Below are 23,676 nucleotides of genomic sequence, written 5' to 3'. Positions count from 1 at the left end.
AGATTGTTTCTGCCACTTTGATGTCATGGTCCTGCAAAGGGTTAAATTAACCTGTAATGTGCTCTCTTTGCATACTTGACATGCTTTATGGTGTGCTAACTTCACTTTTTTTTTTTACTGACATATAATGTTGCATATGAGCAGAACCAAAACAACAAAAGTGCCAATACAGATTGAAGGCCAACAGAATAGAATTTGGCTGAGACTTGTTCTGCAATATGTGAAGATTATTTACTCTGCAATATATGAAGACTATTTAATCTGCAATATATGAAGACTGTTTACTCTGCCAATACATAAATCTTGGCAAAAGTCTGTTCCTTACCTTCTGCTGGATGTCAGCAGGTTCCAGGTCCCAAACCCCGACTTCGCTGGCCATGATCATGAAGCCTGACTTGGTGATGTAGTAGCGCGACGGCCTCAGACCGTTCCGATCCAAAATGGCGCCCACGTACCGACCGTCAGAGAAGGTGAACAGAGCTGTAGAGGAAAGAGAAAAACAGATCTGTAAAGAAATCTTATTCAAGTGTCATAAACTCCACAGACATATCCTTGGACTGAGACATAAGAAACTGTTGTGTTGCCTCACAAAGCTGGGCCAACAACAAAATCACAGTTAGTTTTGGTTCAGTGAGTACACATTGTTTTTGTCAAATAAAAGCAGTTCTCAGTGTATTCTTTCATCTTGTGTACAGATTTGAGGATGCATTTCAGTTTGACAAGATGGAAAATGGAAAGTGGTATTCATCTGGGATGTGGTGAGGTCTGATGCACATCATTAGAAGGGGATTATGGAGTGATATTTACTTGACACACAATGCAGTAATGGAATGGAATAATGGACTAATGAGTATGAAGAGATGAAAAATACAAGGAAATTTACAGCTGAGATGCAGAATGGAGGTCATTTAACAGGGGAAGCACAAAGTCATAGCTCCATGGCTTGGCACGGAGTTATGAGTGCCACAAGATAAGGAAAAGGGACTCTAACAAAAAGGTCATAAGATGAGAAAATACAGAGTGATATTTGCTTGATATACATGAGAGTACTTAGGGTCAAAGGATGGGAAATTGGAGATACTGAGCCGAGATGCAGTGAGTTTATAATGGATGTCATTAAACGGGGAAGCAGAGAGTGATAACTCTTGGGGCATGGCATGGATCTATTAGTGCCACATGATGGAGGTAAAGGGGTTTTAACAGATGTCAGAAGATGAGGAAACATAGTGTGATTTTTTTTTTGACAAGCAACAGGTTAATGAGGGACATGAGGAAATGAGAATACACAGGGGTCTGTGGGTACCTGGTCCATCCCAGGCCTCCATGGCAAAGGACGCCCACCGGTAGAAGTCCCTCTTCTCATCACTCATCAGCGGGTCCTTGTGCCATGCCTCGGGAACCATTGTCATCACGGCCTGCAAGGAGGGGAGGTGGCATCAAACTATTTAGTTTCTTTTAGCATCATCTCATCTCAGGCAAAATGGCATGTTTTCAGCAAGCATTCATTTATCACCTTGGGCAATCCAGACATACCTATTTTCAGTGCCCAATTACGCTACAAATAATATGGTACTCGGGTGTCCAACCCATGCTGGGTTTTTTTTTTTCTCTCTTCTTCTTCTTCTTTTTGACATTCTCAAAATTTACCTAGAGGTACATATCTTTATTTTCTCACTCTTAGTTATAACATGAATAGATGGGGGAAAAATATAATGATAATAAAGATCAATTCAAATTTATGAAGTAATCACTCCTGCACACACTGCTTACAATTCCATTAGAACATTCTTGATTTCATTAGCACACTCTGAAAAGGTGATTCAAAGTTTTGTTAATGAGGAATGAGGCATCAAAACCAAAAATAACACGAAAATGATGCCAGACTGGCTAGAATTAAGAGAGTTAGCAAATAGCTTGTGTAAGTTCCTCACTGGTCTGGCGAAACATTTACACTTACAAACAATTCTACTATACAGATCCTAGCATGAATTGTTCCATACAAAAACAGCAAAACACAAGCCCGTCAAACATTGCTCATTTTGCTCCTTTCCATTTGGTGACATTTATAGAGGAAAGATTGCTTGAATATAATATTACCTCAAGCAGAGAGGTGCAGTGGGTGGAGGCAGCGCCCCCCCCCCCACCCCCACAACAACAAAACAACAACTACAACTAAAACATGCTCTGCACTGTTTTGTTTGTTTGTTTATTTATTTTTTAAGCATTAGTTAATTTGATATTAGAGTAGTATGATTCCCGCACCTCAGGCAGGGATCTGCCACCAGCCATGATGAGGAATTCGAGGACGTTGTCCACCCGACCAGAGTCTGGCAGCCCCTCCTCCACCACCGGGTAGAGCTGCTTCAGCTCCTCCCCATATTTGGCGCTCCTCATCACCCCCTCCCGGGCCCGCATCAGGTTCTCGTTGCCACGGATGGTGTTGATTTCGCCATTGTGGGCCAGGTACCTGTACAAGACAGATATTTATTTTATAACCCCATTTCACAAGGTCGCTAACCTCGAGCTATCACTCACTTATCAAACATCTCAATAAGATAAGTTCATCGCTTAACAGACATTGAACTGTTAGAGAAATAAAATCAAGCTACGGTACCTATCAAATAAATGTGTGATGCCCATAAAAATTGTGAAATATGGATTCACAATGTGAATTCTACAGACCATTAATCTTTTACACTGGACATAACAGAGAAGCACAAAATTTTATGGATAAGTTTAATATTCTAACACTGAATCTTATGCTTTCCCTCTCTGTAAGATATCTTGGCATCAATGACTGTAATAAAAACAGTGCTCAACCAGGTCACCAAACATACATCTGGACCCTGTTTCATATAAAGATGCGATCAAACATGAGTCAGAAAATTAAACAAATTAAGAGTGATATTTATCTTATATCTTCACAAGGTGACAAACCTCAAGCTATCACATGAGACATTTCAATAAAATAAGTTCATCGCATGTAACAGACATTGAACTGTTAGGGGAATGATATCAAGATATATGCAATACATATATATGTGATGCCCATAACTTTATTGTGAAGTACAAAGTTTGAATCTCGAGTGATATTTGTTTTTTATCTTCACAAGGTGACTAACCTCAAGCCATCACTTAAGAAACATCTCAATAAAACAAAATTCACTTAAAACAGACATTGAACTGTTATGGGAATGATATTAAGATATGCAATTAACAAATGTGTGATGCCCATGATTTTATTGTGAAGCACACAGTTTGAAGTCTACCGACCATTAATCTGTAGCATTATATTACAAATCAAATGCACAACAAAATACACTGTAGCATAATTTCAATGTATTTGACACCATTCTAAAATTGTGTGTACGAGTATACACGTATTATTATGCTTCCTCTCTAGGATATCATGACATCGAAGAAAACAAAGGGCCAAAGTATTTTCAAAGACAGCACTCAACCAAATCAGAAAAAAAAAAATTAGTCTACACAGACACATACATGTACTACACCAATTGAACAGCAGTCTATACTGGGGTAAAATATAAGCACTTTATATTGCTTGTATCTAACTGAAGATTACTGGTGCAAGGGTGTATGCCTAAAATCTAACATTCTGTAACAGATTTAAGGGCCTAGACTCTGCTACACATAGACATGCAAAAGCATACACCTTACACCACATCTAAAAGCCATCGCCCTACTCCCTCTCATTCTATGTTGTAGGAATATAGGGGTCATACACCTTACACCTTTACACTGTGCAATCTTTCAACACACGAAAACATACACCCTACACCCTGACACTCTGCAGTCTATGAACAAACAAATTACTTCCTATAACCTTATACTCTGTAGTCTTTGAACACGTCAAATAAAACATACACCCTACACCCTTGTATACTCTACAGTTTATGAGCACATGAAAACATATACCCTACATCCTTACACTCTACACCATATGAACACATGAAAACACTCACACTATACACTCAACACACCTTAGTACCAATCACTTACCTGTGAGGGTGTGCCCTCTCCCAGCTTGGGAACGTGTTGGTGGAAAAGCGACTGTGGACCACGGCAAAGTGGCTCTCATAGTCTGGATCGCTGAGGTCAAGGAAATATTTCCACAGTTGGCTGGGGGTCAGAAGGCCCTGGAGGTGAAAGGTCAAGAAAGGATAGAACAAGAAAATGGTAGAGAATCAGAGAGAAAGAGTTGAACATGATGAGAGACAAATTTTCAAGCACGACTACATACAGTATTATAAGACCACACCCAACAAATCTACATTAATTTGTGACTTTTGGCAGCCACAGAGATAAATGACATCTAGATATTAACATAATTTGCTATATCTCAAGAATATTGTAGATGTATTGCATTTTTTTTTTAAATAGACCACTGTAGAGCGAGATAAAGCTACACTGAAAATAACTGGATATTCATCAATGTGTCATTTTACACTTCATTTGCCTTTGACATCCCTTGCATAGAAAATCTTATTTAACAGACATGACTCTTCATGGGGCTGTTTGAGGAGATAACTTTTCCTGTGTTACAAAAGCATTCACTAAAAACCATATACAGCTGTAAATGTCTTTGATTACATATTTTCTTGTGACATTTTTGAGGAAAATGCCAAATTGGGCGATTTGTTTAAAAATTCTGGCAAATGACAAACATATGCATCGATAGTCAGGTATTCATACAGTCACACCTCTCTATAGCAGCCACACAAGGGAGATGATAAAGGTGGCCATTACAGACAGGTGGATGCTACAAAGATAGGTTTGGATGTGTCTGTATTTGATGTGATGTGCTAGTAATTTAAATTGTATGCGCAAGTCAAAGATGATCGTATGCTCCACCAGCATCAACTCTTACAATCTAAACACTACTGTAATGCAATTTAGAAATTTGGAGATGGCATCTTATTATCCATGCTCTACATAATATCACAGAGATTATTTTCCAGCCATCATCAGCCACCAGCTCCAAAAGGCTGCCCTCAGGAGACCGGCCAGTGATACTGTACAGTATTATCAGACAGGAAGTGACACCGAGCGATCGTGTGTCAACATTGAGAGCACGCACTCGTCACATGATCTCAGCAGTACCTGTACAAAATAAAGGGCTCAGACCCTTTGTCATAAATTCTCAATTACAATCTCTCGAAAGTAAAAGAACCCCTCAGGGGCCACAAGAGGCTCAGCTCTTATTAACGAGAGATGACCCTTTCCACCTTATTGAAGGCTTTGGGTAGGATAGCTAGCTATCACATGGTAAAATTAATGCCGTGAATTTCTGCACTGGAGGTGCATGGTCCTATATTAAAATATGACTCATCATACATACAAATTGTACAGTATACTGGTACATTATCACGCAAGACAACATCAGCAAAATGTAGTCAAAAACCTAAAAATGCAACGATACACAAGAATGCTTTTGCAGTCATTTGAACTCCATGTGGTTTGGATACAACTTCGATTTACATGTATTTTATGCTTTCACTAATTGTGACGAGGTGAACAATTAGACCGATAAGAAACTAGGAACTATATAATGGGTCATTTTACATACTGAAAAACTGGGTTCATTTTTAGGACAAGAGATATAAAACAGTTTTGAGAACACAATCAGAGGGCTTGCATGGTAATTAAAAAAAAAAAAGCCCTGCAAAGATACAATACACCTGTACCTGGCCTTTACCCTTGCTAAAATGAACTTCCATAACCCTCATAATTTACTAATCATTGCAATTTCACCATAATCTCTCTCTCTCAAAAAAATGCTGAAGTCAGCTATGAGCAATGAGAAGGACCTCTTTACTGCCAACAGGTTTCCCTAAAGTGCCTATCAATTGTTGAGTCCTTTTATAGCTTACCCTGGTCGCATGGTTTTCTGATACAATTTATGGGCAGCTCTGCTAGGCGCCGTTTCCAAACGCAACATGTCGTGTACTTGGTAGTCCACAATTGTACACTGTCCTCTCTCCAATGATACCATTTTCAATGACTTAATCACTTTTGAATGATTTTGTGCACAATTTTCTGTTTTGATACCGCTGAGAATAGAATCTTTAAAAACGTCTATGCATGCAAATGTACATTTTTCAAAGTTGGCGATATTTAGGGAAAAGCATTGCTTGCTTATTCACTGCTCATTCACTGCTAAAATGTTCGCGGAGTGAATGAAAAAAGGGGGATGAATGGTTTTGTGATGACATGAGAATAAATTCAAACATTTTAAATCTCTGTTGTCACATAATCAAAAGAAGATGTTAGTTCAAACAATCAAAATAGAGGAATGTTTTCATATCTGAGTTAGATAATACTAAAATACATGCTGTACTTGTTTCAGCAATAATGGTTTGTGTGGTGTGTGAGGCACTATTGCACTCTATTCCACCCACCTGCATGTACAAACTGTATACAATCAATCATCTTTCCATTAAGGGAATGAGCACCTAGATGCATAATGTATTTTGTGGGCGTAGAACCAGACGTAAATCCAGTCTTAATGAAACGAAATCGAGTTAGAGGGAGTTTGCTGGCCCCGCCAGAGCAGTAAATTGACGTGCAAAGTCAACAATGACAAATGAAGGGGCACACAGCTCCAAGGATCTGTGGAGGATGTGGTTTTAGGAGGCTACACAAAATCTCCAACCCTCTATTTGATAATCTGTCTATACATGTATTTGATACACTAGTGTACAATTCCCGAGAGAACATATAAATTGCTCAAGTTGTAGCTATAATTCAATGGCACAGAATCAGAATTAACTATAGAATGCATTGGACATTGTCACTTAAAAAGATTTTTTGTTTCTTTTTAAATATGAAATGGCTACAAGTGAATCAAGCAAGTTAATGGACACATGATAGATAGGAACTGCAGATGTGTACGTGGATAGTTTTAGCATTTGAGGTCAGTTTCAGCTGCTATGCACGCCTTCAAGCATCTCCTTGGAAATACATGTAGAACTTGTATTCTTTATTTCATTTATTTATTTTGTTTTAGTAGGGTAGCTCTGTCACTGTTTTTCTCAGAGGCCCTACACATACAGAACTGTACATCATAAGATACACACATTGTAGGCACCTAAAAAAAAAATAACTTAAGTATCATTCAAATCATTCTAGCCAGCACAAAATATTGCCCATACATGTATATGATTGTTGCTCTAAAATACACCATAAAATCCAATTTCCTCTAGTCTGTTACTTGCACAGACAGTGAAATAAATCTGCTTTGTAAAAGTATAGCAGTTAATTTCATTTGTCACAGTTTACATATGACCTAAAAGTAATGCAGTTTTACAAGAACTTTCTATTCTGGACTCTCACTCACGAATGAGCTTTAATTATCTTAACTTATACCATACACATGTCGTGTCTTGTGCATGTAGGGGAAGAAAATGAATGTTATCATATCATTCTTGATTGAGTTTTGGTTTTAAAAAGAAAGAAAAAAAATAAAGCCAGTACTTTTAACTTTCCTATAAAAACATATAAAGTAATACGATTGGTAAAAAACAGTATTTTTATGAAACCTGCAGTATTTTTGGTTTAGAAAAAAATAAAAGAAACAAAACACTGCACAAAGATGAACAGAAATACCATAAGTCCCTCAGTCACTGTGGTTGAGTGACAAATGAGAGTGCCTGGAGAAATGCACTTAAACAGCCAAGATGAAAACTGTGCACCCAACACACCACTGCCTGGTGGTGGCATGAATGGAAATTGATAAATCACATGAGCTCCTGACTTAAAGTACATTTGACGTATGTTCACAATGATCATAACGAGATAAGCTTTCCTGGAACAGATCAACAGCCAGATGGTATAGAGTTCAGTCATGTCAGGAGGGAGTTGATTTGAACTTTGTATTCATTGTGACTACAAGCTCTTAAAAAAAGCACTATCCAATTAATGATGTACAAATTGTATCTCCACTTCTATGACTGAAAACAAAAAGATCCCAGGTTCGGTTCATGTACTCATATTTTAAAATGATTTATTGCAGCAGTTTGTTTACTGTGTTTCTGATAAGGCACTATAAGTCATTCATATTCATTCACAGTTCAAGTAGCTGTTAAAAAATTGGTTTGTTCTTTTTGTAATGTTTCATGACATACAGTACCGGTACCTACAATGTATATTACAAATAAAGAAACATGTTGGTGTGCAGACAGTGGTTATGTAAACTTCACTGGTGAGATGTAGCGTGTTTCCCTTCAGCATAGTGAAAACTGAGTTTACACCAATGTTCCTTCAGTGTATTATATCAAATGGACACACACAACACTAGAGACAATCAATTTATGTCAAAATAAAAGCATTGTGACATGAAATCAGAAATTATTTCAGCAAATTTTGCCACGAAGTCCTCAAAAATTTCTAGGAGATGGAAGGGACACGCTGGATGGTATTATTACTGAAAAGTTCTGCTAGGCAATGTGTGCTACCCCTCTCAAATCAAATGTATTCCGCATCACGAGACACGAAGGACGTGAGGTGAGGATTATTCAGCTGCATCCATGTAAATCGTAAGCACGTGAGTAATCCCCTTTTTGTGCATATTTCCAGCTTCGATTACCACCCAGCAGGCATGTGATGTCACGGGCACGACGGGTCCACGTCCCGTGACGTCAAGAGCAGACCATGCAAAGTAGTCGACTCTCACAAGGTGCTCTTCCAAAATAGCTTGTGCGCAGAAGAATTGATTGAGTCTTCTTATTGACACAGTTGCTCTTCCATGACCCTTTCCTTCCTCGCCCTTTATTTCTTTCAATGATCATTTCCTGAACACAATGCTCTTGCTCAGTGCCTGGGGATTATTGTTCAGTGCCAACAGAAAAAAATATATATTATTTTGTAGACCCATAATCGTGCCTATTTCACTCAGAGTAAGCCAGACTGTGTCTATTACCCTTTCATTTTCATCAAATTCTTGTCTAATGATGCTGTACTTTTAATAACACTTGATATACAAGCTGCCATTCGTTTTTTAATGAAGAAGTAGGATTTCATGGGCAAAGTCTAAGAACGACTTTTTTTCTCTACACTTTTGCAGACCATGTCATTCCAATTTCACTGATGCGTTTCATTTCCTGTGTATGTTTCCATTATTAAAATTCATGCATTTTCTCTTGGCTGAATCTGTGACAAAATTCTATTCATGAACCCATTTGTATACAGTACATTGAACCATTCACACCATTGATGTCTTTACACTATTCAGTGAATACTTTTACTCTCTCTCTCTCTCTCCTTGCTCTTCTATTCTTCAAATTTACCCCTCAATCATAATCCTGTTGGAATAATTTCATTGCTGCATCTGAGAGCTCGTAAGCATTCAAATCACATGATATCCATATCAGATATGATATATTTGACTGTAAAATGCACTTTGCTTCCTCTAATCTCTATTAGCTGTCAAAAAAAAATTGAATAATTGAAATGAGTTTAAAGGGATGGTACAGTATTGGTGGAGATGAGAATTGGGCTTCTAACTTTTTGTGAGATACCAAGAGAACACTTTAATATGATATAGTACAGAGCATACCATTTTAAGAGGAATTCAAAGTTTATTTGATGAAAATCGGGTTTAGAATGACTGAAACATCCAAAAGCAAAGTAAAACAAAGCGATCGTAATAAAGTGTGGGTCCCACATATTATCAGAATCGCTCTTTTTTGGATATCTCAGCCATTTCAAAACCAATTTTCATCAAATAAACGTTGAATTTCTCATAGAATTACATGCTCTTTCATATTTCATAAGAGGTTTCTCATTATCTCACCAAAAAATGTTAGAAACCTGAAATTAGGTCTCAACCAAAACTATACGATCCCTTTAATTTTTATTTCCACAATCACGGGGTAAAACACCCTGATCAGTAGAGCTGGTTTTCATAAGGAACCACAATATTATCATCATAATTCCATGTCATAGGACCAGCTGGTTACAGAATTGCTCTTCAATAGTCTCCTCTCAAATCACTTCGTTTGAAATCACTCTGTATACATACTGTGCCTCCTATTTCTAGGGTTACATCCATGCTCTTTTTCTGTCCTTTATCCTCTTCATCTTCTTTCATTTTCCTTCTTCCCTTCACTAAAGTTTAGCAAATAACCTCAAATACAATCAATTACAAAAGAAAAGTTTGATTGGCTTTAAAGGTGCATGGTCCCGGTGTTTTAGTCAAATGTGTACGCGGGCGCACGGCGCAAGTTTCCTATAGAGACCTACGCTATCGTCTCCTCTTTAGTGCTTACGCTGTGGCCCACTTCCCCGACTCTGAAGAAGTCCGATTCACTGTAGTTAGTAGTCCGATCACAGTTCGGCTCGTGATTCGGCTGAGGGGGATGACAGCTTTAGCAAACTTCTTTTGTGATGTCATAATAAGAACCACATATGCACTCACCCTGGCATTACTACAGACTGCGCGATGCGCAGAGAAGACAACGAAGGCAACATTATTTAGCAACACCTACGCACTTTACTCTTGATGACAGCTCAACTTCGGTAATCTTCGTATCAATGCTAACGGTGATCGGCAGTATCATCATTAGCGCCCTCTACACAACTGGGACTATGCACCTTTAAATCATATTGATTTTGGGGCAATGATTTGCCAATAATAATATCAAGATAGGCAAGTCGGTAATGGCGTATGAATCAAAGTTTGCTTTCTTTGTCCTACCTTGTACACAATGGACTTGGTGGACAAAGTGCAGATGTAGAAACGCCATTCCTTCCTAGGGATACAATGGGTGGCTCGCTTCCTTAGAGCAAACACCTGAAACATAAACAAAACAGAAAATTAAATTTTATTATAGAAAAGTAGAAAACTATAATATGATAAGTCACTTAAGCACTGACATGTACTCCTTTTCAGTAGTATGATTATGAATTGGTATTCTACTCATGCGAAGGGTACATTAATGTGAATGTTATATATACACACACACACACACACATAGATTTATGCTAACAGTTCCTGAAGAGACACCTTGACGAAAGGATATTAATGTGTACAAATGTTATGAACATATATTCTTAGGTGTTTTATTTTAGGAGGTGTGTATGAATCAACTACAGTAGTCCATTTGGACTACTGTAGTGTAATCTGGAGGACTGGTCACTCGGGTCAACTACATCGATTGCAAGTTATTCAGAACAGATGCCTAAGAATGGTGCAAGGTGTTGGCACCCGTTACAATAGGGAAACTCTTTATTCTTCTCTTCAGGTCGACCGACTCAAAGAAAGAAGAGGAAAGCAAGCCTTAATCTTTATATTCAAACTGTTGCATAACCTTGCTCCAACAACTTTGTCCGCTAGTGTTCAACTCAGATCATTTGAAAATTACACTCTACGAAACTCAAATACTCAAATTGTGATGCCAAAACCTCGATCTAATTTTGTCCGAAATAGCCCATTATATGTTGCATGTAAAACTTTCAATAACCTTCCTGTTCATTTAAGAAGAATTAGTGACATCAAAAGTTTCTCGAGAGAGATCATGAAGTTAGCGGAAATCCCTTAATGTGTCCATAGAAGTATATCGATTTTCTCTTTTGTTTTTAATATCTGAATCTTTTCTTCTTTTTTTCTCATTGATCTTCTTTGTAACTTGTTCAGTGTTTGTTATTTATTGTATATCATTGCATATGTTTGCATTTTTGCCGTGTGTATGTATACTTTGTTATTCGATGTGAAACACGGCCTTGCTGAAAAACAGCTGTCCAGCTGAAAGCAGGCTTTTATTTCCGTGTATAAATAAAATAAACTCAACTCAAAATGACACTGGAAAGGCAAAGGTCAAACATAGAATAATGATCAATAAGAAATGCACATGAACAATGTGTTAATTCCATTTATACACACGTACAGCACGGTACACGTCCAATTACATTTCCATTTCTATGACATCCTGGTAAAATATATATGCATACAGCATACACGATGTAGAATACACTGTACTCAAAAATCTACATGTACTATGTATACTGCTAATTATTTTCATTACTTTTAGATTACGAGTAGACATTACGTCCTCAGGATATACAAAATCACTCCAAATCCAAGATTTAGCACTTTCTTTTTTTTTGACAGTGATAACAACAGTTAACAAATGATTTATGAAAACTGACTATTACTGGAATAGTGGAATTTTTCACACATTTTGCATGACAAGATACTAGTTCAAAAATACAAGCACATGATATGTATCTATCATTTTTTGCATGTTACAATTTGTATGTAAGTAACACTATTTGCTCATCTGGCTCTGCAGAATTAAGAATACATGAAATCCACCTTACCCAGCCAATTGCGGGGGGGGGGGGGGGGGGGGGGGGGAATTTCCACTGGAACAGTTTATTTTTTTAGGGGAAACTTATAAGCAGTGCAAACATCATGACCTCGCCTAATGCACATAATGGGAACTGTCACTAGATAGTATACACCAGTATCCAGTATGCTTAGAAAATGACTTTGTGCTTTGTGTGCGTTCGCATTGAGAAGTTAACCTTGTACATCTTTGTTTTTTCCTTGGGGGGGGGGGATCATCAGTCATGACATTGATGCATGCTTACTGTACATGAACACTGGACTTTTGTCAAGGTGGAATTGTGGAATTTCTCTGTTTTGTGCTGGGATTACATGTCTTGAATGTCTCACTGTGTATTTTACAGGTGACACAGATTTTTTGAGAGTACATTTTGCTGTTTCAGAAATTTTGCTTTGCAAAACTGCAGAAAGCATTCATGGCCATTGAGCCTTTAATCACATTTCAGCTAATGCATTGAATAGCGTGGTATGTCCAAGGCAATGAACCATAAAATCTGGTCATAAGATAAGCTTTCATAATTATGTTTGCTACTGGTTTCTCTAGCAAGTTTATGAAGTTGTTTAAAAAAGATAGGAATACCGGTAGTAATTTTATTCGCAGCTATGAAAATCTCCCTGCACATAAAATTCAACATGTACATGTAGAGCTCTGCGTTTGAACAAATAAGGGCAAAGTCAGACATGTATATTGTACATATTTAATATGCAAACAACATTCTGTACCCATAACTTGTTATCTCACAAACACTATGTATAATTGCGAGTTAGAAATATTTCCTCACAAAACTTCACACACTGCTATTTAGAAGGCATCCTAATAAAAAAGAGAGTACGTGTACATCACACAAAACATAATATATGCCTTTTCAGTAACACTTTGTGAGAGACAAAAATGTATTAGGACCAGGATGTTCACTGTACCTTGCACCTACCTTATTCAGCACAGACTGTACACATGAAATTTGTGATAACTGCTAGTCCTTTTATTGTTTCAAAGCTATAGTAAGTAGCATTTCATTTGGGGCTACAAAATGCTGAAGGTATCCACCTCCAATCTACATCATGAGCGCACATCATTGTTTAATAATGGATAGGACTGTAAAAATAGTGAGAGATTCTCTGTTTACTCCTCACAATTATGATTTTGTCAATCTTACCAACATTGTTAAAAGATTAACACTCCCTCCACCCTGGAAATCTTAAGCATCTTTGAAGTAAATGAGGGAAAAGAAATGACTTCTACACATCTGAACATTACTTATTTAACATTCAAATTTCCCCCTCCACTACACTGCAATTTGTGACTCAGACTACAAGTCCACAACTCAAATCTGTGCACATAGCAAACTTCAGACTAAGCTGATGTTATGCAATCTAAACTTCCTTGTGCCTTGTGTAACATCAAATATTTATTTAGTAGTAAATGCCAGAGAGCATTCAGGGAACCTTCCCCACTATTATGAGAGACTGATTGTACTCAAGGTATCACGATTAATCCCAAACTAAAAAAATCCCAACTAAAACAAAGACGGAACAGATAGGATACAGGCTGTCTATAACAGGTAGTGGGTTATCAATGACCATACACGAACCGGCTGCACACTCCCAGGGTTATCTGCTGCTGCATTGCACTAATTGGTTGCGCTGCACGTGCAGAGTTCACTGAGTGCACGACGGGCAAACACGTGATAAGTTCGTGCAGTGCGAGTACAAACTACAACATATCCATCCTAACCTCGGGGCAGAGTACAGACCAACCACCTGCACAAAGTACCACGTAATAGGTACTTATGTATCTACCACGTCATCAAGGCTTGCATTGATTGCCGGTTGTCTTTTTTCCACTACATTTTCAATTACTATTCATTCATCCATTCACCCAATCATCCGTTAAGGCATCCAGCCAGTAAGCCATTCATCCATCCATCCATCTATCCATTCATCCACCTATATCCTTCCATTCATATATCATTCAACCATCCATCCCCTAATTACTTTTTCACTCATCCATTTAATCACTCATTCTTTATCCATTCATCTATTTATTCATACATCTAATCATGCATTCATTAGTTCATCCATCCATCCATCCATCCATCCATCCATCCATCCATTCATCCATCCATCCATCCATTCATCCATTACAGGCATGACATCCATCAATCTATCCATTCATTTTATACATTCATTTGTTCATTCTTGATTTTTCTCTGCTTCTTTTGGGAGCCATGATAAAAGTGGTAGGCAAGGGGTTATTCATTCTTCTTTTCCTCTGCTTATTGGAAGGTTTTGAGCAAGGAGTAGGGAAGGGACAATATTCTTTCTTTTTCTATATCTTTAAACAATTTCAAGACTTTCCATCATGTGAACAACTCATAAAACAATAATGTCATCATGCACCTGCACATGCACTTTGGATAAGTTATAAACCACTATCTCTTGGTACACTACAATCCCATGGACCGGCAATTGATCAAAAGAAAGCTTTTACTTCATCTGCCTTTGCTCCTCAAATAATCTTTAAATACCGATTCAACGTTTTGTTGTTGTTGTTGTTTTCCAAAAAGTTACCATACTGAACAGTGTTACCATAACAGGCAAAGAAATTCCAAGTACCACGTGGAAGGAAGCCTTTCCTGTGTCAACGAACAGGATATGCTAATGCCTGGAGAATTATTGAGAATGATCACTATTGACTTAACGACCCTGCCCCCCTTTTCCCTTCCTCCCCTTCACTACCCCTTCCCATTCACCTTTCCATGTTCCCTTCCTCCCTTCTATTCCCTCTCCTCTTACTCCACCTCCCTCATTCCCCTTCACTTCCCCCTAGTAGTTCCCTTTCCATTCATCTATTTTCTCTTCCTCATTTTTCTTCCCTTTCATCCTCCTCCCCCATTTTCCCTTTCATCCTTTCACATGCCTTTCCCATTCACCTTTCTATTTTCTCTTCTTCCCCTCTCCACTCTTTCAACCCCTCCTGCTCCCTTTACCAATTTCCCTTCTCCCTTCCCATTCCGCAACCCATTCACCTGTGTTCCCTTCCTCTGAATTCTTCCCTTTCTGAATCATCCCCTCCCCCTCTTCCCCTTCTTCGATCCCCTTCCCTTTCCCATTTACAAATCTGTTTCCTCTTTCTGTCTCGTTGTCCGATTCCTCCCCATCCCCTTTCCTACTTCCCCCCTCCCCATAACCCTTTCCCCTTCTCATTCATCCCTCCATGCTTTGGGGAATTCTTCCTCCATTTCCCCCTTTTCTCCCTTTCTACCCCTCCCCCTCCCTCAATTGTGGATCATCAAACCCTCACCCCTCCCTCCTACATGAAACATGAAAAAATAGCTAGACGAAAACAAAACCAAACACAGCCACGAGGTGGAGGGGGTGGAGAGGGGTCAAAACTTACCCTTTGTTGGAAGGATTCTTTGTCCTCTCCTCCGGTGACGAACACCTGTCTGATGAGGGGCTCCCTCGCCCTCGCTATGATCCCAAGCACCTCGTTGTTGCAGGGCACAGTGCGCCATGCCAGTACCTATGGATACGCAATGGACAGAATGGGTGATGGTGTCATGGAGTAAAATGCATCAATAAATGAAATTGTCCCTTGGAACTCACATTTGTACACACACTTTGTCCGGGACGTACACCTGTACCTTTAAACATATTAAGCAGCAATAGCTTGTGTTTCATAAAGAAAAAAACAAACAAGCAGAAAAGCGGGGAATAATTTTCCTGGTATCGCATCGCAATTTGCTATGCATTTTTATATGATTGCTACACAAAATTCCTCATGTATAGCAGGGTTTTTTTTGCACAGGACTGTATAGTAGAGTATTTTCCCATTGATCAATGCTGCTGATCAAATTTGAGAGGCAAAGTTTACCTGGAAAAGGAAATATTATATTCTTTAACAACAAGAATGACTAGCACGTGTGTATGATATATCAATCACATATGTGTACATGGAGTCATTCTCAACATGTGACGAACTTAAATTATTAGTAAATAATATCGTATCAATATCCCATTTATTACTCAGAAGCCATACTCTATTTTCTACTGCCTACTTTCAGCTTGGGACCTTTACAGATAAGGTAACTTAGTGCATCATTGCATTTCCACATACAACCTTGAACTAGCAGCTTCAATTACAGGAAAAGAAAGGAAGCAACAACAAAAAGTAAACAAGAAAAAAAGTGAATCTGTAAATACACTGTAGTGTAATTTGATCACTATTGATGTGAAGTGCATTATTTTTTTACAACACTGACCTTGAGCTGACATTCAGAGGCCAGTTCCTCAAACTTGGCCTCACACTGACCGGCCGAGGCGGGGTCCAGGAAGAGAAGACCGGTGGCGTAGTGCCCGGGGCCTGGGAGTTCTGTCTGGTGTTCCTCACTGTCGGGACCAATAGTAATGATACTGATAATTATATGGTCTTCTTCATCCAGAGTAGCCTCTGTAGTGTTGCCACTGCTCTACCAAGTACCATTGGAACCTACCACCTACCAGTGTGTTGCCAGACCTGTACCCATTTGAGGGATATAGTGGTGAAAATCATGGAGCTACAACGTTGTAGCTCCATGGTTTTAAAAATCATCATCGTTCAAGGACGCAAGCACTTGATTGGATTCTAATACTTGGGACCCCTCAGATTGAAAAGTCATATAAGTCTTTATGCACTATATAGTGCATATATGCCACAGTGTTCACATAGCAAATTTACTGTAGCTCAATCTATGATTTGACAATTGGTATTGTTCTGTCTGTTTCTTTTTATCAAATTCAGGACTTTCTTTTTTAAACAGGATGTCAGCAGAACTCAAGTACCGGTAGTGAAATACTTTGATTCTTGATTTCTTTCTAACCAACTGAGGACAAACTGATATATAATTGCTTTATATAGCATGCATTTCTCATAGACACCTGCCCTGGAAGCACACTAAACTTCAACAGGTTTTAAACAAACCCTAAGCCAAAGAATTCAGCCATACCTGGGTAATCATGTGACACAAATCACATGGCTCTGATTTGTTGCCCAGGGTTGAAAGGACGGTGTATTCCCAGTCCTTTTGTTCCAATTCCATACTGTATTACATAATATGGGCATTTTATAAGCAACACAGGACAATGAAAAAGTACAATGGAAAAAGGACAATGAAAAAAAGTCAGAATAGATGACTGCTGCAACACACAAACCATCGTCTCATAATCTGTAATTACCCTTTCTCCTATTTCTTAGTACTCAATACACATTCTGAAGTAAAACTTTTCATATTTGCTACTTAATACTGCCAATTCTAACAACAACAAAAAAACACCTATTTACTACTTAACTATCCACCGTTCATCTTACTTTTTTCTAGTCATTTTCCTAATATCACAACACAGACGTCTTGCAATGAAGAAAAAAAAGGAGTACAATGTATGCTTGGATTTCTCCATATGGACACTACTTAAAGAAGAAATAAAATGCTGAGAAGCATTCTTAAGTACAACATGTACAAGGACCAACAGTTTGAAATCCTAGGACAACATGTGATGATGATTAAATATCATGGTCTCCATCCAATGAGAAAAAAAAGAAAAAAAACAAACAATCCAAACAAACAAACGGATGCTGACAGAATGCTAAAATTGTCAAGCTACTATCTCAAACTTTCTCTAGCTAAAAATAATCTTTCACAAATGAGCAGTAGACCAAATATTTTTGGTCGACATGCATTTTGGATGCATGTCAACTGCTTGAGTTTAGCCTTCTTTCAGTCTTTGTTATGTGATTTGGTTTGGGCTATGCCATCATAGTCTACCCCCCCCCCCCCCCCGTTCTATAAACATAATGCATCATACAGACTTGAAAACCACGTACCTCACAGAATTTCAAGTCTCAAAATCATTCAGCCGTAAAACACCTGCTCCCACATCCTATGGTAAGCAGACAAACAAGAACATACAACGTAGGCCTCTATAAATGCCAAGGGTTTTTTTTTTCTGTTTCTATAATGTATCAGCAAATTTCTCGTTATCCTTTTTACGGCCCAATAAATATCCTACACCCTTGTACATGCCTACATACAATAAGGCAGGCCTATGTATCACTTGCATAGTGACTGATTAGTATTAGTACCAACATTGCATAAAGGAAAACAGAACAATGCTTTGCTGTTATATCACCAGATTCTCATCCTGTCTACCCAGTATTGCGCTAATCTCAAAATCAATATTACCTCACAAGGACATCACAGCTCCAACTCTACCATATTATACAACTGTAGGTCAATTCTAAGAAACAACAACAGCAACACAGACAAAAGGAATGCCAGCAGGGAACCTGGTGAAATAGGTCACCATTAAGAGGGTCAAGCATTCAGGTCACCTCTGCCCTGGCCAGCTTGCCCACAGCCCTCCTCCCTTCCCTATCCCAGACCTCGCCCCCTTCTCCATCCCAGTCCAGCAGCGCACACTCCTATGCCTAATAGGCCACAGGGCTTTGAAGGGCTTTATTTGGTGGTTTAACTACTGGCCTCTTCCACTTGACCTCAATATTAAACACACAGATGGATCGATCGAAACCAGACAACTTGGACATTTGTATTTCAGCTGTACACACGGCAACACTCCAAGCACAATGCATCATTCCACCTTCCTTCTGTAACACTTTAACTTGCCCCATGTACATTAGTACACTGTCCTAGTACGTATGTCTCTGTTTTCATTGTCCTGAAGTGAACCTGAGTGTCCTTCAATAGAAACTGTCCTTCAGAACAGCGCACTACATTCTTGACCGCTGCAGAGTTTGTGAATTTATGGTGTAATAGAAAACCTGGATCAATTCACCACAATCTCTTTTAGAAATGACCTGGATGTCTGCTGTCTTCTGACACTACAGCCAACAAAGTGAGGAAAAAAACAAGAGACCCGCGGGTCTAGCGCTCACCTGAGTATCGCAAGTTCACCTTTCACGCAGTCACTAATCTAAATTATTCACAGCTCTACCAAAATTTGACCAGGCACTCTCAAGTAGAAGATGAAAATGTACAATAAGGTCCCATTTTTTTAAAGATTTCTTAATTTGGGGGGATTGGGGCCCCCTGGGGCCCTCTGGGTGGGGCATGGTGCTCATTTTGATAAATTGTGATCCTGATTCCCTAGGGATGCTACTTGCCAAGTTTGACGAAAATCCATCATGAGGTTTTCAGGAAGAATATGAAAATGTACAATTTAGGCCCCCATTTGGACCTTCCCAACCACCCCCCCCCCCCCCCCCTCCCGAGGGGCACCCCTGGATCTCCTATGAACAAACTTGAAACTACAGTCATTAATGTACTCACTCATAGTATTATCTTAGCTCTATAACTTCTGATACTAGAGAAGATTTTAAAAGATTCCTTCATTTTGGGGGTGTGGGCCCCCCGGGGGCCCCCTGGGTGGGGCATGGTGCCCATTTTAACAAATTGAGATCCTAACCCCTTAGGGATGCTACCTGCCAAGTTTGGTGAAAATGGGTCATGGGGTTCTCAAGAAGATAAAAATGTACAATTTAGGCCCCATTAGGATCCCTCCTCACCCCCCTCCCCTGGGTCCCAAGGGGGGCACCCCTGATTCTGCCATGAACAAACTTGAAACTACAGTCATTAATGTACAAACTCATAGTATTAACTTAGCTCTATCACTTATGGTTCTAGAGAAGAAGATTTTTACAGATTCCTTAATTTTGGGGGGTTTGGGCCCCCTGGGGCCCCCTGGGTGGGGCATGGTGCCCATTTTAACAAATTGGGTTCCTAACCCCCTAGGGATGCTAGCTGCCAAGTTTGGTGAAAATGGGTCATGGGATTCTTAAGAAGAAGATGAAAATGTACAATTTAGGCCCCATTAGAACCCCTCCCCACCCCCCTCCCCTGGGTCCCAAGGGGGGCACCCCTGATTCTGCCATGAACAAACTTGAAACTACAGTCATCAATGTACTAACTCATAGTATTAACTTAGCTCTGTCACTTCTGGTTCTAGAGAAGAAGATTTTTACAGATTCCTTAATTTTGGTGGGTTTGGGCCCCCCTGGGGGCCCCCTGGGTAGGGCATGGTGCCCATTTTAACAAATTGAGTTCCTAACCCCCTAGGGATGCTACCTGCCAAGTTTGATGAAAATCGGTCTTGGGGTTTTCAAGAAGATGAAAATGTAAAAAGTTTACGCACGACGCACGACGCACGACGGACGACGCACGACGCACGACGGACGACGCACGATGCACGACGGACGACGCACGACGCACGACGGACGCCGGACGAAGGGCGATCGCAATAGCTCACTTGAGCCTTTGGCTCAGGTGAGCTAAAAATGGGCAACCTTTACTTCTGATGGTAGATATAGGACCCTATTGATATAGCTCAGGAAATAAAGGAGCTTTAAATAAACTATGTCTGTGAATATTCTGGCATTTGATAGAACCAAACTCATACAACAGAAAAGAAAATGAGGGACCGGTGGCTATCAAACATTTGATTATATGATAATTTTGTCAAAATAACCTGATGACGTAGACTGACTGAAATTCAAGGCTGACCCAAGATCTTAAGAAGTTATACATCCATAATTACCAATTTACAGCCTTTTACAATTTTCTTATTGCTTCTAAGGCTTTCATTTCTTCTTTATAATTATCCGCACTGCTCGGGTTTTAAACTTTGAACTTGAGATGACCCTCTCCTACTCATCACGAATCATGATACTCTCTCATCTATCCTCTTGCAGTGGGTGATAACGTATCAGGGCACCTACCGGAGGACTCGCTGGAATAGTTTGTGAGGAATGCCGGTCATGATGCCAGCCCCGTCTCCAGTGTCGTCGTCGCATCCTGTGGCACCTCGGTGCTTCATTCGGCACAATATGGTCCTCGCATCTTGCACAATCTAACGTACACAAAAACCACAAGAAGACTGAAAGCTATTCACTCTGTGGTATTAAAGTCACGACATTCAAACGTAGATGCAATGCCACAACTTCAGGAAATCATGACAAGGATGAAAGAAAAATGATAGAAATTATAAGTCATTGTTTCATCTTGACTTTCAGCAATCAATATTTTTCCTTTTTATCAGATAAATTATACAGTCAATTCTAATTACAATTGTTATCAAGTGCTGATGCTTTCGCTGATCAAAAATACATATCATTGAATAACCAAGCAGGTATCTGATTTTATGTAAAGGCTTTGCAATGATGAAACTCGATGACCACATAGTGTACTCAACTTTTCATTGTACTTATTGCTCCCATCTTGTTTGATTTCAGAAGAATCATTTTCACAAGAAATGAAGCAAATTCATTGAAAATGGTGCTCGAACTCACAGAGCAATGCAACCCCCCTTTTCTTTCACTGTATGTAGCAGACACTGCTCTTGAATAACACAATTTATGATAATAATAAAAAACAGTTTGTATCAGTGCAAAGAATGTGGAAGATATGTTGTAAGTGGTCAAATACCGAAGGCTTCCATGCCACATACAATGTAGGCAACTCGCATGAAATTAAAATATGCAAAAGCCAGTCCACAACATATCACTTTGTCCTAGATTTGTTCCTGTCATACATTTAATACCGCTCAATCCTAATCCATTAGAATGATGAAAGTTCTTTCTCTCAATTTCACATATAAAATGCCAACTTTCAGTCACAGCATTTGGTAGCCCTAGTAAGCAAATGTCACATTTCAGCTTAAATTTCAAGTGAATCAAAGAGCAAAAACCATCGGCAAGCAGATAATGGTAATTATTATTTATAAAATGGGTTCAAGAATGTAGCCAATAGGAAGCGCTGAAATGAGACACACCTCCTTCCTTTACTTCAGTACAACTGCACTGCCTGTAATCCTATGGTAGATTGCCGATCGTCTGTGCGCGCGGCGGCTCCTTTGATGAATTGCATGCATACGCGTACGCGCTGTCAATCCTGTAAACAACTTCTAGTTCGGGCTGCCGGCCGGCCGGCCTGTCTTCCCTTGTGCATAACATATGTGGCGTACGTACGTATACTGTACTATACGTACACTTTGTACAGTACAGTAGACCAAGCGTTATGGGACCGGACGCGTACATGGAGTCACTTTGAAGAGCAAATCCAACGATTTAGCAGGTTAATTCTCACGCCGTTTTCAGAGTATGTTGTCTAGTAGGCCTATATGAGGAGTCTATATCAAGTCTTTAAGGTAAAGGGTGCATATTCTATGTAAAATAAGTAAGTTTTCATGCGGGTGTCCGGAAACCCAACCCCCCATTATACTTATACTGTATGTGCGGGACTTCCGCGAGTGCGACGTGCGTAAAAGTTTGGGACGAACATCTTCGGACGTCTTGACCCACAAAGGTACGTGAAAAACGCTGAAAAATGATGTTAGTTTTCGAATTTTCGACCCATTTTATAAAACAAATGATGCACAGGATTATTTCGTGGCGTTAGTGTAGGCGTAGCTCACTCTCGGGTATTTACAATGTAGTGCAACATGCACTCGGCTTCGCCTCGTGCATGTTTCACAATTGTAAATACCCTCGAGTGCACTACGCCTACACTAACGCACTCTATCCTGTGCATCATTTGTATACTAGTGAATCATACTTGAATGCCTGCAATTCATACCTGGCATCTTCCAGCTACAACTTGTATTATGGAGATAAAAGGTCCACTTTATCAGGTTATACTAACACTGAAAGCAAGCATGGCATTTTGCACGTAGTCAATTATGGAATTTTGTTGACTCTGTAATGAATCAGGATTTACTGAAAGCCAAATGTACATTGAGAGCATCAAACTGATTTGTTAATGAATCTCTTCCCAGAAAAAACCAAAACATCTGATCTCTTTCATTTGCACCCTTTGTTGTGCACCCTGTGTTGTGCATCTTTTGTTTGTACTGGGTGCAGAACTATTGAAAGCCTTGTAATTCCTCTCTGTACAGCTGTATATCCATCTTTTAATAAATCAATTCTTAAATTGACATTTCATTGATGAAGATTAAAGATCTTGTTTCTCGGGGGGGGGGGGGGTGGTATAATTCTTACAAATTTAATAAGTTTCCACCATGACCATATAAATTGTTCTTGAACATAGCATACAGAGTGAACTACAGCTGTCAATTTGATCAAGGACAAGAAATTAATATCTGGCTCAAAATTACTATTGGACTTTAATGGGTTAAAGAAAATATGTGTTTGAATCAAAGTTCAAACATGACATTGCTTAAAATATGTCAAAACTTTGACACTTATACATACTACTGATATTCATCATCATCCATTAGGATGATTATCATTTATATGATCATTT

The 23,676-nt window shown here is 39.2% G+C and overlaps 1 protein-coding gene across 1 annotated transcript in view; it reads right to left on the bottom strand.

Annotated features, from left to right (window-relative positions):
* The window catches only part of LOC139712127 (uncharacterized), a 60,783-nt gene that overhangs the window by 30,144 nt on the left and 6,963 nt on the right, over positions 1-23,676 (bottom strand). The window contains exons 3-10 of the mRNA XM_071623961.1: positions 21,135-21,265; positions 16,630-16,756; positions 15,765-15,890; positions 10,715-10,810; positions 4,021-4,157; positions 2,263-2,467; positions 1,304-1,415; positions 326-480 (exon numbers count right to left, since the gene is read on the bottom strand). Coding sequence (XP_071480062.1) covers positions 326-480; positions 1,304-1,415; positions 2,263-2,467; positions 4,021-4,157; positions 10,715-10,810; positions 15,765-15,890; positions 16,630-16,756; positions 21,135-21,265 — 1,089 coding nt within the window. The remainder of the gene's footprint in view (positions 1-325; positions 481-1,303; positions 1,416-2,262; positions 2,468-4,020; positions 4,158-10,714; positions 10,811-15,764; positions 15,891-16,629; positions 16,757-21,134; positions 21,266-23,676) is intronic.

This window comes from Diadema antillarum, unplaced genomic scaffold (genome assembly GCF_040938485.1).
Source record: "Diadema antillarum isolate AM-2024a unplaced genomic scaffold, OU_Dant_1.0 seq00001760_RagTag, whole genome shotgun sequence".
NCBI classification, from domain to species: domain Eukaryota; kingdom Metazoa; phylum Echinodermata; class Echinoidea; order Diadematoida; family Diadematidae; genus Diadema; species Diadema antillarum.
This window is presented reverse-complemented; position numbering and strand designations above follow the sequence as displayed.